This window comes from Drosophila guanche, unplaced genomic scaffold (assembly GCF_900245975.1).
Source record: "Drosophila guanche unplaced genomic scaffold, DGUA_6, whole genome shotgun sequence".
Taxonomy (NCBI): domain Eukaryota; kingdom Metazoa; phylum Arthropoda; class Insecta; order Diptera; family Drosophilidae; genus Drosophila; species Drosophila guanche.
In genome coordinates this window covers 3,853,048-3,866,606 of record NW_022995748.1, presented here as the reverse complement: position 1 = coordinate 3,866,606, position 13,559 = coordinate 3,853,048, and the positions used below count along the sequence as shown (strand labels likewise).

Here is a 13,559-nt window from a genome sequence, read left to right as displayed (position 1 = left end):
GACCATGCATAGTCGTATGGATGTACGAGTATGTAAATCCCGAAAAGACCGACAGCAGATCCACGAAAATTATTCCCACACTTGTTGATGTTAATGCACATTACGTATACGCACGCTGGACGCTTTTATTTCTCGCTTTTCTCCTATAAATCAGCATTCAAAATTCTGGGATTTTGCATTTTTCATCATTGCGGTCTGCATTTCGTGCCGTCTACCGCATAATTCTTGTTTTAATGCTGCACTTTAGGCGTATGCCAAAAAAAAATGGGTGTGGTGGGGGCCACAAAATAGGAGGTTCTGCTCTGTCTCCAGACTGAAAAGAACTTTGCTTGGCACATTTTTCTGTCCGCTCTGCGCTACGTTGATTTTTGGTTTCCCATTTCAAAAAGCACAGACATAGAGAGAGAGAGAGAGAGAGAGTGAGAATCCCAAGACAAGAAGTTGTCTAAACAAATTGCAGATGCATGTCGACATTGTGTTTTCGGTGGTAGTGTTGCTCCAAATGATGCTGACGTCAGCCGCGCATTCACACGAGCCGTGTGGGAACAAGGAGAACGAACGTCAGCCATCCATCCGTCCTGCCCATTGAGTCAGCCGGCAGCCAGCAGCCAGCAGCCACCAGCCAACACCCAGCCGCGGCCGACAGCAGCAGCATAATCAAAAACTTTTGCTCTAGATTTGCGTGCTTTTATTCTGGCTGTATACCCTGTACTCGTGTGGCGTAGTCGATTGGCTGAAGAAAATGTTTCAACTTGATAAACTTATCCTATTGTAGGCCATCAAATGTAAAGATAAAATGATCTTCCATTCGAGAACATGATCTGCAATGATCTACTGCCGAATGTCATCTGCAGATCCCGAACAACATTTCGTTCAATAAAGTAATTGAATACAAGGTATTCAGAAAATGTTCAATGGCGCTCTAACTATATCTTTGTGTTTTATTATATTTTTGAAAAATGTTCCCGGTCAGCCAAAAATTGTGTGTGTGTGTGTATGCTCCTGTTCGTTTGCTTCTGTTTGGCTGCAGTTTTGCTCGATTTGCGGCAAATTAAGTTGGCCTGGCCAGCAGACCATGCTCAACCATCGGCACACCCCCTACTCTACCCACACTGTCCGCCTGCCGATTCCCCCTTTACCCATCCTTTTTGGTGCATTGTTTCAGTGCCGTCGTCTGGCCGGGGCTCGGGCGCGGACTGCCTCTGGTCACTGGTCTGCTCTGCACTGCTCTTGTCGGGTCTGGCTGCTGCCCAAAAATGCAATAAAATTAAATGTTTTTGTGTAAAAACTTTATGACTTTGTGTTTATGTTCGCAACACGCTCGGACTCTCGAGGCTCGAGACCCTCGCACTGGCGCTGCCACTGCCACCACTGCTACTCTCCACCGAGTTGCGTCTTCGCTGTTGGACTTTTGGCTTGGCCTGCTTTAGTTTTTGTGGCTGATTGGCAATTGTTTTTGCTGTGGCTGCCTCTCCGGTTGTTATTGTTGCTGCTGCTGCCGCCGCCTCGCATGTGTTGACAGTAATTAATTTAACTGGCATAAATGAAATTTATATGAGCAACACATTTTGCGATACTTTGACAGGCGCTACTCTCCAGAAGTGGACACAAGTTGTCTGCTTCAATGGGGGGTCTGTGTTGTAAAAATTTGTGTGTTTGAGGGGAGAATTGCATTATTTTTGGGACTGTGAAAGGATGAGAAATTGTGTAAAAATATGAAATAAATATAATAGAAAATATTATAAATACTTAAACAAGTCCATGGATTGATCCCTTGAATATTCTTGCACTCTCTTCGGTAAGATGTCTCTTTTACCTGACTTACACTTTCCACACAGATTTCTCCCTCTGATCTCATTCATATCACACCCCATATAACCATTATTGGTACTCTTTGATGATCCCATTTCACGAGCCATCTTAGCCGATAATATCTTATCATCAAATTAACTCATTTACTCCCAATGCCCACAATAACTGCCCATAAGCCATCCATAGCGGTATTCCTGCACTTGAATTTCGGCTAATTACAGACTTTTGATTAGCTATGGCAGTTTCACTTTGGCACCTTCCTCAAGAGACTTCCTCATCGGTTGAGTCAACTCCAATCCAAGTGTTTTCTCTTCTTCAGTGTCGCTCAGCTTTGGTCTGGGCTGGAGTAAGGTTGGAAGGTTGGTGAAATCATCAGCGAGTGGCTGGCTGGCAGGCACGTTCGCCCTTCAATGGGAAGGCGTGCGAAATGCATCATAAAAATCAAATATGAAATACACTTTTTACAGCTCACGCTTCTTGACAACATCATTGAAGACCCCAACTGTGCGACCTGTGCTCGAGGTGTGTCCAACTAAATGCTTATTAATTATGAGTCCACAGGCATTCCATAAACACCCGACCAAGCTCAAAATATCTCAAGACACACTCCGCTCCGCTCTACTCTGCTCCAACCATCCAGATGTGGGCACCAGCAAAAGTAATTAACTTAATATCGTTGTAAAAAGAAAACTTTTTCCACCAACAGTCGTTAAATATTGGCGAATGGAGAGAGGAGCACAGCATGAAAGAAAGTGAAAAGCAGTCGTAAACAAATGAAGCTGAAAAATGCAATAATTTTGAGCATTTTATCTGGCAGAACAACCCAAACAGTTGTAATTATAATTGGCAATAAATTGGTAGCAAGCGAAAAGCAAATTATATCACACAACTCACAGAACAAAAAGCAGAGAAAAGTTGACGGAGACGGAGAACACTTAACGCTTTTCTACACTGCAAAAGTTAAACTTGGCAAGCATCTAATTATGTGTCACATTCTACACTATAATCAGAACTGAAAATAATGGAAACATTTACATTTTGTATAACTAAACGGTCTATTTTCCTGAAGTTACTTACCCATAGTTAACTCCTGTTTATCCAGCATTTGTTCTGTCTGTGCTTTCAATCCTATCTGTCTCATCTTTATTAACCGCAACATGTCGCACAGTTGCACACACATAAAATCAAGTAAAATATTCAAATCTAGTTTGACCTTTTGTCCAGCTGGGGCAAAAAGAGTGAGATATGCAGCAGCAAAATACAGCCTGGGCCATTGTCATGTGGAAAAACTATTTAAATTGGAACTGCTGGAATGGTGGCGGTGGCCGTTCTGTGTCCTGTGATGGCGGATTGATTCACACAGGCAACTTCCGCAGCCCCAGCAAGCGGCGGAGGAGAGGAGCAACAAGCGCCAGACAACGAGGCCAACAGGCAAACAAAAAGTTTACGCTTCATGGCACAAATTGAATAAATCATTTGACGTTGTCGGGAGCTGCCATCGAGTGAAGGAAGGGCCCGAGCCGGCACTGAGCCATGGCTCTCAGCGGGTATTCCGAGGAGTCCCCGGACAAAGTTCGTGGGTTCACATAATTGTTGCGCAAAATTGACCAAAAATAAAGGCATTTCCCAAACCCAAAATCAAGAGAAAGTCCCAACGAAGGGGCGGCGGCGGTATATGGAGCTGCAAATCTGCTTAGAATTTAATTGAAAATAAATAAATTATATAGTTTAATGCTTTTAAGCGCACGAACCATGTTTGAGAGCAAACACTTAGCCCGAATGAAAACTAATTTGATTTTAGCAGGGCAGAACAAAAATACACAAAATGTATAAACATCTACGAGGCGACTTTCTGCCATTACATTATTCTTTAAACTATAAACAGTGTCTGAATTTTGCTGAAGCTCTTTGGTTATACTTTGAGTAAACGCATGTCGGAAGCTTGTCGGATCGGTGAATCAAATGGAGATGACATACCCGTAATCAGATCAGCAGCTGTGAATCACTCGTACACAAATGGCATTAACAATGGCAGACACCAGACACAGAGACCCTGTCGATTGTAATTGCAAATGTCCGTGCCCCATTTCCGATTCCGTTGCACGTTTCCCTGTTCGAAAATATGTGAACACAAAAGTCAACAGCAGTAACACAAAAATAAACAGTAACAGCAGCGTAGAAGCGTCACCGGTTATGCAATTAAAAAATATATTATAAAAAAGTGTACTTTGGTAGAATGCGGCACGTAAAGCTCTGACAATTATTGAATATCCGAGAAGTTGACGGCTTGAAAGCCGGCACGAATCCATTTGGTAACACCACAAATGATCGAGAAACAAAAAGAATCTCAAACTAAAGCTGGAAACAATTCGTAATGACTGGGCACGGAATGTAAGATTTATTTATAAGCGTTTGCCAAAATGTTTTCTAAAGTAGGACTGCCCCAACAGACTTCTGGTAATGGTGGTGGTTTGTCCACTCATTAATGCAGAAATTAACACCACACAATCGGGAACGAAAGGAGGCTTGACCACAAAATCAGGAAATGTAACCCTCAGAAGTGCAGTAGCTAAAATCGAGATGCGGAGTTCATTCTTAGTCGAGCCTCAGCAGTACGAATTCGCATATCTACGACATAGGAAAACATGCCACAAAGTGACATACATTAATCCAATTGATGTTCAAAAGGTATGCCCCTCAAAATAATGGAAATAGACATACATAGTTCGAAATTTGGAAACAGATTTTGGGTTTTTGGTATGCCTATGCCACGACACCAATGGAACATCCGTTGTATCGGCTGGAATGCAGCGCCTACGATGCCTCTGATTGTGAGTGCCCTGGAACACTTTTTGTATTACTATTACTCGCACCTTCTACAATTTTTAGACAATTTCACCAATAGCATCGTGAGTACGGACTATATTAGTTATGCCATTTTGTATTACTGCATTTACAATGCACAAACAAGGAGATTTGATAGTAAGTATTGTTGCAGTAAGACCATTTCCACTTAATGCCCTTGTTGCTTTACAGTTACCATACGAATTCTCACACGCAATACATCACCAATGAAGTTAACGTTACGGACTTTAAGGCAGGTGCTGAAGAGCTTCCAGATCGATACAAAAACCGTAGTGTGGCTAAAGCACAAAGCGTACTGTTTTGAGTGGTTCATAAGGTCAAACCACGATAGAAGAAGGCACTACCGATATTTGGCACCATACAATCGATGGAATGATCATTGATAATTACGATAACGATGTCGATGACAGCATGAATTAATTGCATAACTGTCGCTAATTGTTACAGCATAATAAATGGGTGGAATGTATCGGGAAATGATGTGGGGGAAATCGTATAACTTAATTAGATTTTGGGCGGACCCACTGAAATCAATTACCAGCGACAGTCTCACTCGACTGATTGCATATGCCTGCCGACGACCCACTGCCCCATCCACTTCCACTTCCACTTCCACTTCTGAGTACCACTTGGGTTCCGAAAGGAGAGCATAAGAAGGGACACATATGGAGGCAGGCAGAGAGAGAGACAGAGACTCCTTGCATTGAATTGATGCTTTTGCTGGCTGTGGCGATGCTTCAATTCAATTTGCTGTGGGACCGACTCGACCCCAGTCCACTCCAAAAGACTGGTGTCTGTCTTTTTGGGTATTTTCATTTTCACATTTTCCCCCAATTCTAGCAATTTTTTGGCTGTGTTGTTGTGCGGCTTCCCGTTGGCCAAATGGCTTCGGCCACGCACAAATTGGCTTTGTCTGTGGGGTCTGTGCGGGTAGGCAATAAAATCAAACCCGTACCCGGACACACTTGGGCTATGCGTAACTCACAATTATCCCTCATTGTGTGGGCGTGTTTCGTATAGGAAGGGAAATTGAGGATAATACTAGCTGGCCCTGAGATAATTGTCATTGTCATGCGAATTTCGGGTCAGGATTCCGCTTCCGACAGCATCTGGGGCCCGAAATAAAACCAATTCCTCCTCACAACTCCACAATCCAATTTTCGAATCGAAATTTGCATTCTGCTGGACTGGTCACACATATTTTGCTGCTAATGCTAATGTGTTTGTCACTCGAAGGCAGACGGCGCCTTCCTTCGCTCCCACTTAACCTCCAGCCTGTTAATGCTAGTCCTGAAAACATTGTGGCCAAAATCATTGAATATTTTCATATCGAGTATTTCTATTCGCCTTGGCAGCCATGACAAAATCAGCTTAGTTGCATCCAAGTACGAGTACGAGTACGGGTGTGGGTATGTTCATGGGGTAAAGAGGTTTCGCCGGGGTGTAAATCTCAGTTGCACGTTCTCGAGATATGCATCTGGTTTGACAATGTTGTCGGATTTGTCTTGGCTGCAGCCTCCACCGCTCTTTGTATTAGTCAGATTGGAAGCTGACATAAGCTTGTTATCAGATCGCCAGCAGGAACAAGTCTTGTCTTCCATTTGCTTGAAGCAGGTGAGTAATTTAATTTATTCCAAAATATGTTTCCCATTTCCCATTTGCCTGAGTTTACAATAGTTTTATTCTGGGATAAATCACACGTGAGATTACTTTAATGCTTGCTTTGCCATTCTGCACAGGAACCACTGATACGTTCAATCCTCATACATAAAATATGCCTTTAGATATTTATTCAAGCTATATCTGATAACAGTAGGAGTATCTGCAGCAGCAACTCTGTGACTAATGGCTGATCACAATAATCAACATCTTTGGAATAGCAGAAGGGCATCAAGCCAGAGTAGCAGCTGTGTACATAAAAATGACATCAAACATGAACTGAAGCAACATCAACACCACGAGTTACAGCAAAAACCACAGCTGCAACAACTCCATAAGAAGCTCCTCCCACAGACCCATTTTTCAGGCCAACAAATGCATTTACATTATTTTTACTTATTTTACATAAATCAGCTGCAAATTACATAAATCGGTGAGCTCGCCTAACGCTGTATACAAAATATTACAATATCTTCGTATTATAAAGGAAACTAGAAGCACGTATTGCAAAATATTCAGAGAAGTAAATGGAATGCAGAAACCACTCGGATACTCTTACCAGAATATCAACTGTAATTCTCATTATTTAAGAGTCTACCAACAGTGACAGAACAGAGATGTTCGAATATATATACCAATCTATACATAAAAATGTACATGAAATATGCATATATATATATATATATATAGAGGCGAGTGTTTTCCTGCTTCTGCTGATCTTCTTTTTAGCCAGTTTTGCATTCGCTTGTTGTACATACAATTTTGTTGTACTGCTGCTGCTGCTGCTGCTGCTGTGGCTAAGGCTGTTATTCAATTTGATCTACTGGCTAAATGCGCTCAGCTTTGAGCCGATTTTGTTGCCGTTTTTTTGTTGTCATTGTAACAATTTTATGGCTGGTACGTTTTTATTTCCACCGATTTTCAGCGTTTTTCTCTAGTTTGTTTTGTTTTTTCGTAGTTTCTTTGCGCTGCTCCCAGCAGACCTGGGGCCGAGTTGGTACGAGCTGTTGTAGTTGTTTCAATTGCATGACGCATTTGGCAATTTCAAGTTCAAATCACTTTTTGTGGCCATTTATGTAATCACGTAAGCGTCATTTGTGGAATAGTCGCACATGCGAGCCCCTCGCATCGTATCACAGCGAGTGACTTCATGCAGAATGACTCTCCCGCCTAATAGAGTTGCATTTAAATTAATGGTCCAAGATCTGTGATTTAAGATACTCGTGTCGCGTATCTGTTCCTATACTCGTGTATGGAGATGTGTTTTTGTTTATAACTGGAAGCTGGCGCTAACCAAAAACTCTTAATTAGCCAAAGAAGAAGTTCTTTTTGGTTCGGTTTGGTCGGTTGATTTTTTTGTTTTTGCTGTGGCCGTTCGACTGGTTCCACCAGTTTCCGTTTCATTTTCGGTTTCAATTTTCAAAGAACAAGAACAACAAGAAGACCTCAGCTCAACGACGATGCTGAAGATGCCGCTGAAACTGAAAAAGCAGCAGCGACAAAGAAAGAAATATAAAATGGAATACAACAAAATACCATTTATTGATGTGATAATCTAAAGATCAAGGTCTTCCTTTTGCCATTTCAATAAATTGTATTTTTGTGCTGCGTACATTTCTTACTTTTGCTTCAATCTTTGATTTCATAGAAAACAAAAACGAAACTAGAATTCTTTGCCGGCATTAAAGATGTCTCACGGCGGCATGGATTAGTGATAGGACGGACAGGAAGTGTGCTGTCAGCTATAAACAAAAACATCTATCTATAAGAAGCAAAAAATACAAAAGAAGAAATCTACGAAAAACGAAAGTTTCAGTCAGACAAAGTGGAGCAAAAGCCGGAGGATTCAGTTCAGCTTTGGGGAATAGACTCTGTCCCAGTCCCAGTGCGAGTCTCTGCTTCTGTTTCCGACTCTCCAGTTATGTAAAACATATGCTAAACTAATGTGGGTTTCTCGTGGTGAAGAGCATGCGGAGGATGTGGCTGCTTTAGAGTGGGGATGTGGCTGGTGGCTGGCTTTGGGGTTTGCAATTCAAATGCAGTTTGCAGCTTGCTATTCATTGGGGGATTTGCACGAGAATCAGTGCAGGCAGCGATGAGAACGTTGAAAGATGATTCCATGATGATTCTTTCTCTCAGTCATTGTCTCTAAAGCTCTCGCTCTCTCTCTCTCTCTCCCTTTCTGACTTGCCAGCACTTTCGCGTGCTGAACCTGCCTGTGCAACCGAATGGCAAATACTCTGCGCAGAAATAGCTTAATTTTTACACTTACTGTCCAAGCTCTTATCCCAAAATCATTATCTTCTTCTATAGTCCCACCCCCACATTTTATAAGTGTTCTAACTGTCCTTCCCCTATCCGCACCTCATTGATTCCCCTAAATGATAAACCATAGCACCCTCTTAAGGCACTCCAGGCCAACTCCAATCCTTCACCATCAATCTGCCATACCCCATTGCCATTTGGAAGCCCCAGTAGAGGGGCAGAGACAAATCCGAGTCAAGCATTCAGCCAGACAAATGGTTAGCCCCCAAAAGGGGACAAGTGAAGAGTCAAATGAAATGCTCACACAAATATGTCACGCACAATACAACAACAAAAAACATGCAAAAACTAAAAAAAGAACCAAACCAAAGACAAAATGGAAAAAAAAGAATGGAACAGGGTTCGGCGGGTTCAAATGAGGCGCGCTAGAGACACACACACAAACAAATAAGCCAAAGAATGAACCGAACCCAAGCTCGGAAATGTGTTTTTGTTCTGGTTGTTGTTATTGTTTTTTTTTGTGGAAGAAGACGCAACAGCTTCGATGATAAGCAAAGCAGCTCGAAAAACGAGAACTTTGAAGGGAAAACGAAACCGAAACTGAAAAAGAAACAGAAACAGAGAATGGGAGGAGGGGTGGAGAAGTCGGCGAAGCGAGGGGAAGGGGCAGAAAAATATGCTCAAGAGGGCGTCAAAGTTGACGCTTATCTGCGCCTCATTTGCCAAAACAACAAACACAAAGGCCTCATCAATTTCAAAGGCCTCGGCGACCGAGCCGTCGGAGCCAAAGATTGGACAACTGACAGCTGTCTAGGGAGAGGTTCTGATCTGGTTGGGGGAGAACAAGAACAGTGCAAAAATATATCCGAAATCTTTCCATGCCATCTGAGGACTGTGGGCTACCATGTGATTACATTTATTTATGGAAGAAAAGTGTAAGTGGAAGTGTAAAATATGTAAGAAAATTTTATTCATTTTGTCTTTGCCTAGACATCATGAAATTTAAATCATAATTTGGATCGCTTACTGAATCCATTACATACATCTTCACAAATAGAATATACCTTCGTGAAGCGGCTGTATGACAACCACCGGATATAAAAATTAAGAGAGGGCGAAAACTGTGGACACTGTCGCGCCAAAGTTCGGTCAACTTTCAACTTGTAATTTGTCATTGTGCCAGGCGCCGTGAGTGGCCAACAGGAGGCGACATCAGACAGCTGCCTGCTGTCTCGCGATTCCCTGGCGGATCGTTGGCAAGCAAGAAAAAAGTGTCCACCACCGGGCAACGTCATCGTCTCTCTGGGCCAAAATAATAAATATGGAAAATCATCTGCGGCAGTGGCACATTTTCACGCGCTTTTCCTCTTTTTCGCTTCTATGGCCTCAATCTTAGCCATCTGGTGGAGCGGCTGCAATGATGCGTATATGCAATAAAATTTATGTTAATGCAAAATACTTTGACTGTCGCATTTTTGTGGAGAAAAACGGATAACGAATGGCAGAAGTCCCGCGCGTGTGTGGGTGGTGATTAATTTGCGTATTGTTCTTTGGGATATATTTCCCTGCATTTGCTTTATTTCTTTTTCTCCTTCTGTATCATTATTTTCCATGGGGGCGACGCTTTTCCCCAGATGGTTGGTTGGGCTGTTGAATGCATTCAGCATTCAGTGGATGCTTCTGCTTAAGTGCGGTGGTCGCTGCTCTTTGGGAGCAGGTTGAGCATATGTTCTGGATAGGTGTGTTTATGTTTTATTAGGATCCTTTAGTTGGACTTTCTTTTTTTGTTAATTCCTCAAAAGTTTGCCATCTTTATAAAACTCTTCTTAATTTTCCTTCCCATTTAAAATATCCATCACCACTTTTTCCTCTGCTAGGGCATCCATTCTGATACTTTTAATTTTTCATTTTTATTCACATTTTCCGCCAGTCTTTCAACATTTCCACTCTTCATCCATCAATGGCGGAACTGCAGCTTAAATCAATTTGCCTTTTTACTTTGAATGGACGTCGGAAGGCAACAGGATAAAGGCTTCAGCCTTCCCCTTGTCCGCCCTGAAGTCTGCCATATAATTTGCAATGCAAACAGAACTCTGCGCCATACGTGGCGAAAATTCATTGGTGGAAAATGCAGATACATTTTTCCACAATATCCCCATTTGACGGCCGATGACGCTGGGCTTCGTTGGTGCCATTAATAGCGACAAATGAAAGCCGAAACAATACAAAAACTTGGCTTTATCAATAAAGAAACGTTTTCCTTAAAGTTTTCTGTCGGAATTATTTATTTTCATATTTTTTGGTACGAAAATAGATTTATATTCTAGCTTGAATCATTCTTGTCATGAAAATGTTCTGATTCAATGAATTTCTTCGACAAAATGCTAACATATTTAACCTTGGCTTTGAATTAGAGACGGCATTTTCCATAGCTATACTCGTAGAACTCCCATCGCTCAGCTCGAATGATTGTAAAATGTAATTTATAAATTCCAAGAACTGTGTGGCCAACAGGTTGCCAACTGGTTTTGTTTATACAATAAGATCTTGGCTAATAAAAATTACAATAAAAAGCCAAAGCGGAAGCGAGCTCGCCACGAATTTCATTTACAAACAGTCCTTGAAGTGGGGTCTCGTCTCCAAGCTAGAGACCACAGCTGCAATGGCGTTGTGAAGACAGGTGATTACCAATTAGCACATTACATTGAGAGGGACGAACTATCCAGAGGAGGAGCAGGCAAAAGACTCTCCGGTTCGACGTGAATTTGATATTGAAATGAAGAGGCGCCTCGCATAAATCGCATAAATATGCTAATTAGTCAAGTGCCTCACGACAACACACACACACACACACACACAGTCATAGACAACGCAGCCTCTACAGCATTTCGCGTTGAATTTATTTAGAATTAATTTCAACTTCTACTGATTTGCATAAATTGTGTGAATGCTTAATGGACTTGTCTGCCAGCCACCGACACAAACACAAACCCAAACCCAATCCAAACAAAATCAAACGAAACGAAACGAATTAAAATAAAAAAGCGAAACGAAACGAAATGAAATGAAGCGAGCGCGACGGCTGAAAGTAAAAGTTAATTATCGCTCAAGACTAGAATCGTCAATTGGGTACCCCCAGTCCCGTCTAGAATTGGGTCAATGGAATCGATGAATGAAAATGAAATTGCTTTCAAAAATACGCACAACCCACAGAAGCAAAACAAACCATACATAAGAAAGCGCCAGCTCATGCAGAGAAACCCGAGAAAGTAACACGAGAAGCTGAGAATAATTGAAAAATGCCTCTTGTTACCCACAGTTAACCTTTGAGTCTAAGTCCCTGATTACGCATACGCAATAGAGCCTGCAGACAAGGCTTTATTGTATGGACTCCAAATGGAACAGAGAACATAGGCAGACAATGACAGCGAGAGAGAGAGAGTGAAGCAGAGTCGGGGTAAGATAACCCCACTGTGGTGATGGTCGTAAAAAGGGAGAAATTGAAAGAAATGAACACCAAGCACTCCAAATATGAACTTATGACAGAGGCAGCTCTTGGAGCAGCAGCAACAATCATCTATAAGAAGCAGAGACAGTCAGGGACAGTGGAATCTCAAAGTAAACCAAGAGTCAGAGGAGCCAACGGGACACAAGACACCAAGATAACTCCGAGCTGGAGCAGGGGCATTCCCCTGGAGGGACTGGAGGCAGAACTTAAAGCTGATTTAGAATCCGATTCGGTTTCCTCCTCAGCAGTGGAGAGACAACAACGGAAGCGTTTTAAGCAGCCAACTGATTAAATTTATTTATTATGTCACTGAATCTCTTTCGGTCTCTGTCCATCCTCTCGTACTCTTGGCTGGCGGATGGCTGATGGCTGATGGCACCACTGCCCCACTCAGCAATGAACCAAAGGGAGAGCACACTTTATGGTCTGTTCTTACTCTTAAGTCATAATGACAGAGCAATCGTTGGTATTAAGTCCCCTGTTCTGGTAGTTCTCTCCCCTCTTCTGAGTTCTTATCGCTGCCCATCAATGGATGGCAAATTGAATTTGGTGCCCTGCTTATCAGCTGAGCCCCAGATTCCATCCTCAGCCATTTCATTCTTTTGTTTAGCAATCGGAGGAAGAGTCGCTGAATGTCGCTTATCTGTCGTATCCGAAATCCGTGCAAACGGTATCAGATATCGCGGCTCTTGTGCCAAATATTTCACAGATAACAAAAGTGGAACTGTGACCAAGGAGGAGCAGACACGACACCCAACCCAACCCAACCCAACCCAAGTACGTGCTTCTTTCCAAGCTTAATGCTTAGAGGGAACTTTCCCCTGTACAGGGCCAAACTGCAGTCCATTTAGAGTCGAACAACGCTTCAAGTCTCTTCGGGTTACGTGTGTTGTTTGGGCTGTTCTTCATTGTAAGTACTTCGTGTGTCACAGAGCGATAAAAATTAGCTCATTGGACTGGGACAGACTTTGGACAGCTCTTGGTCTTGTTCTAATCCACGTCTCATGTTTACACGTGTGACCAATTCGCTGCCCATTCCGCGATGAATGTGGTTGTGTATTTATTGGCTGGTTGGGTTGTTGACGCCGCTCGGCATGTTATCAACGAAACCTGACCAGAGCTTTGAAATGGTATTTATTGGTTTAAAGCGCTCACAAGTTCAACTGATTTTGGGAATGAGGAATAGCTCCGCTCGCTCCTCAGACATGACTCAATGCAGGGCATTAATCATGCGCAATATATATATATTATATATGTGAAAATATGTATATTCAGATGTACCTATGAATGTTTAACAGAACAAAGGGTGTTAGAATACTTTTTATTTCAGCATCGCTGAGCAGAGATTCGAAAAATGGAAATACAGAAACCGCAACTGAAACAATACTAAAGAAACAAAAACGAAAATTACTTTTCTACTAATTGCAACTCTGGCACTGCTCTCTGAGGT

The 13,559-nt window shown here is 42.3% G+C and overlaps 1 protein-coding gene across 1 annotated transcript; it reads left to right on the top strand.

Annotated features, from left to right (window-relative positions):
- The first annotated feature begins 4,085 nt into the window (after positions 1-4,085).
- On the top strand, positions 4,086-5,154 carry LOC117584395. Its single transcript, XM_034273252.1, has 5 exons — positions 4,086-4,203; positions 4,263-4,500; positions 4,556-4,643; positions 4,702-4,794; positions 4,849-5,154. The coding sequence occupies exons 1-5, from the start codon at positions 4,187-4,189 to the stop codon at positions 5,058-5,060; spliced, it is 648 nt and encodes a 215-aa protein (XP_034129143.1). The 5' UTR covers positions 4,086-4,186; the 3' UTR covers positions 5,061-5,154.
- Positions 5,155-13,559: the final 8,405 nt, after the last annotated feature.

Coding starts and splice junctions, on each gene's coding strand:
- LOC117584395 (XM_034273252.1), top strand. Junction 4,501..4,555: donor ATCCAATTGATGTTCAAAAG/GTATGCCCCTCA, acceptor ATTTGGAAACAG/ATTTTGGGTTTTTGGTATGC. Junction 4,644..4,701: donor CGCCTACGATGCCTCTGATT/GTGAGTGCCCTG, acceptor TACAATTTTTAG/ACAATTTCACCAATAGCATC.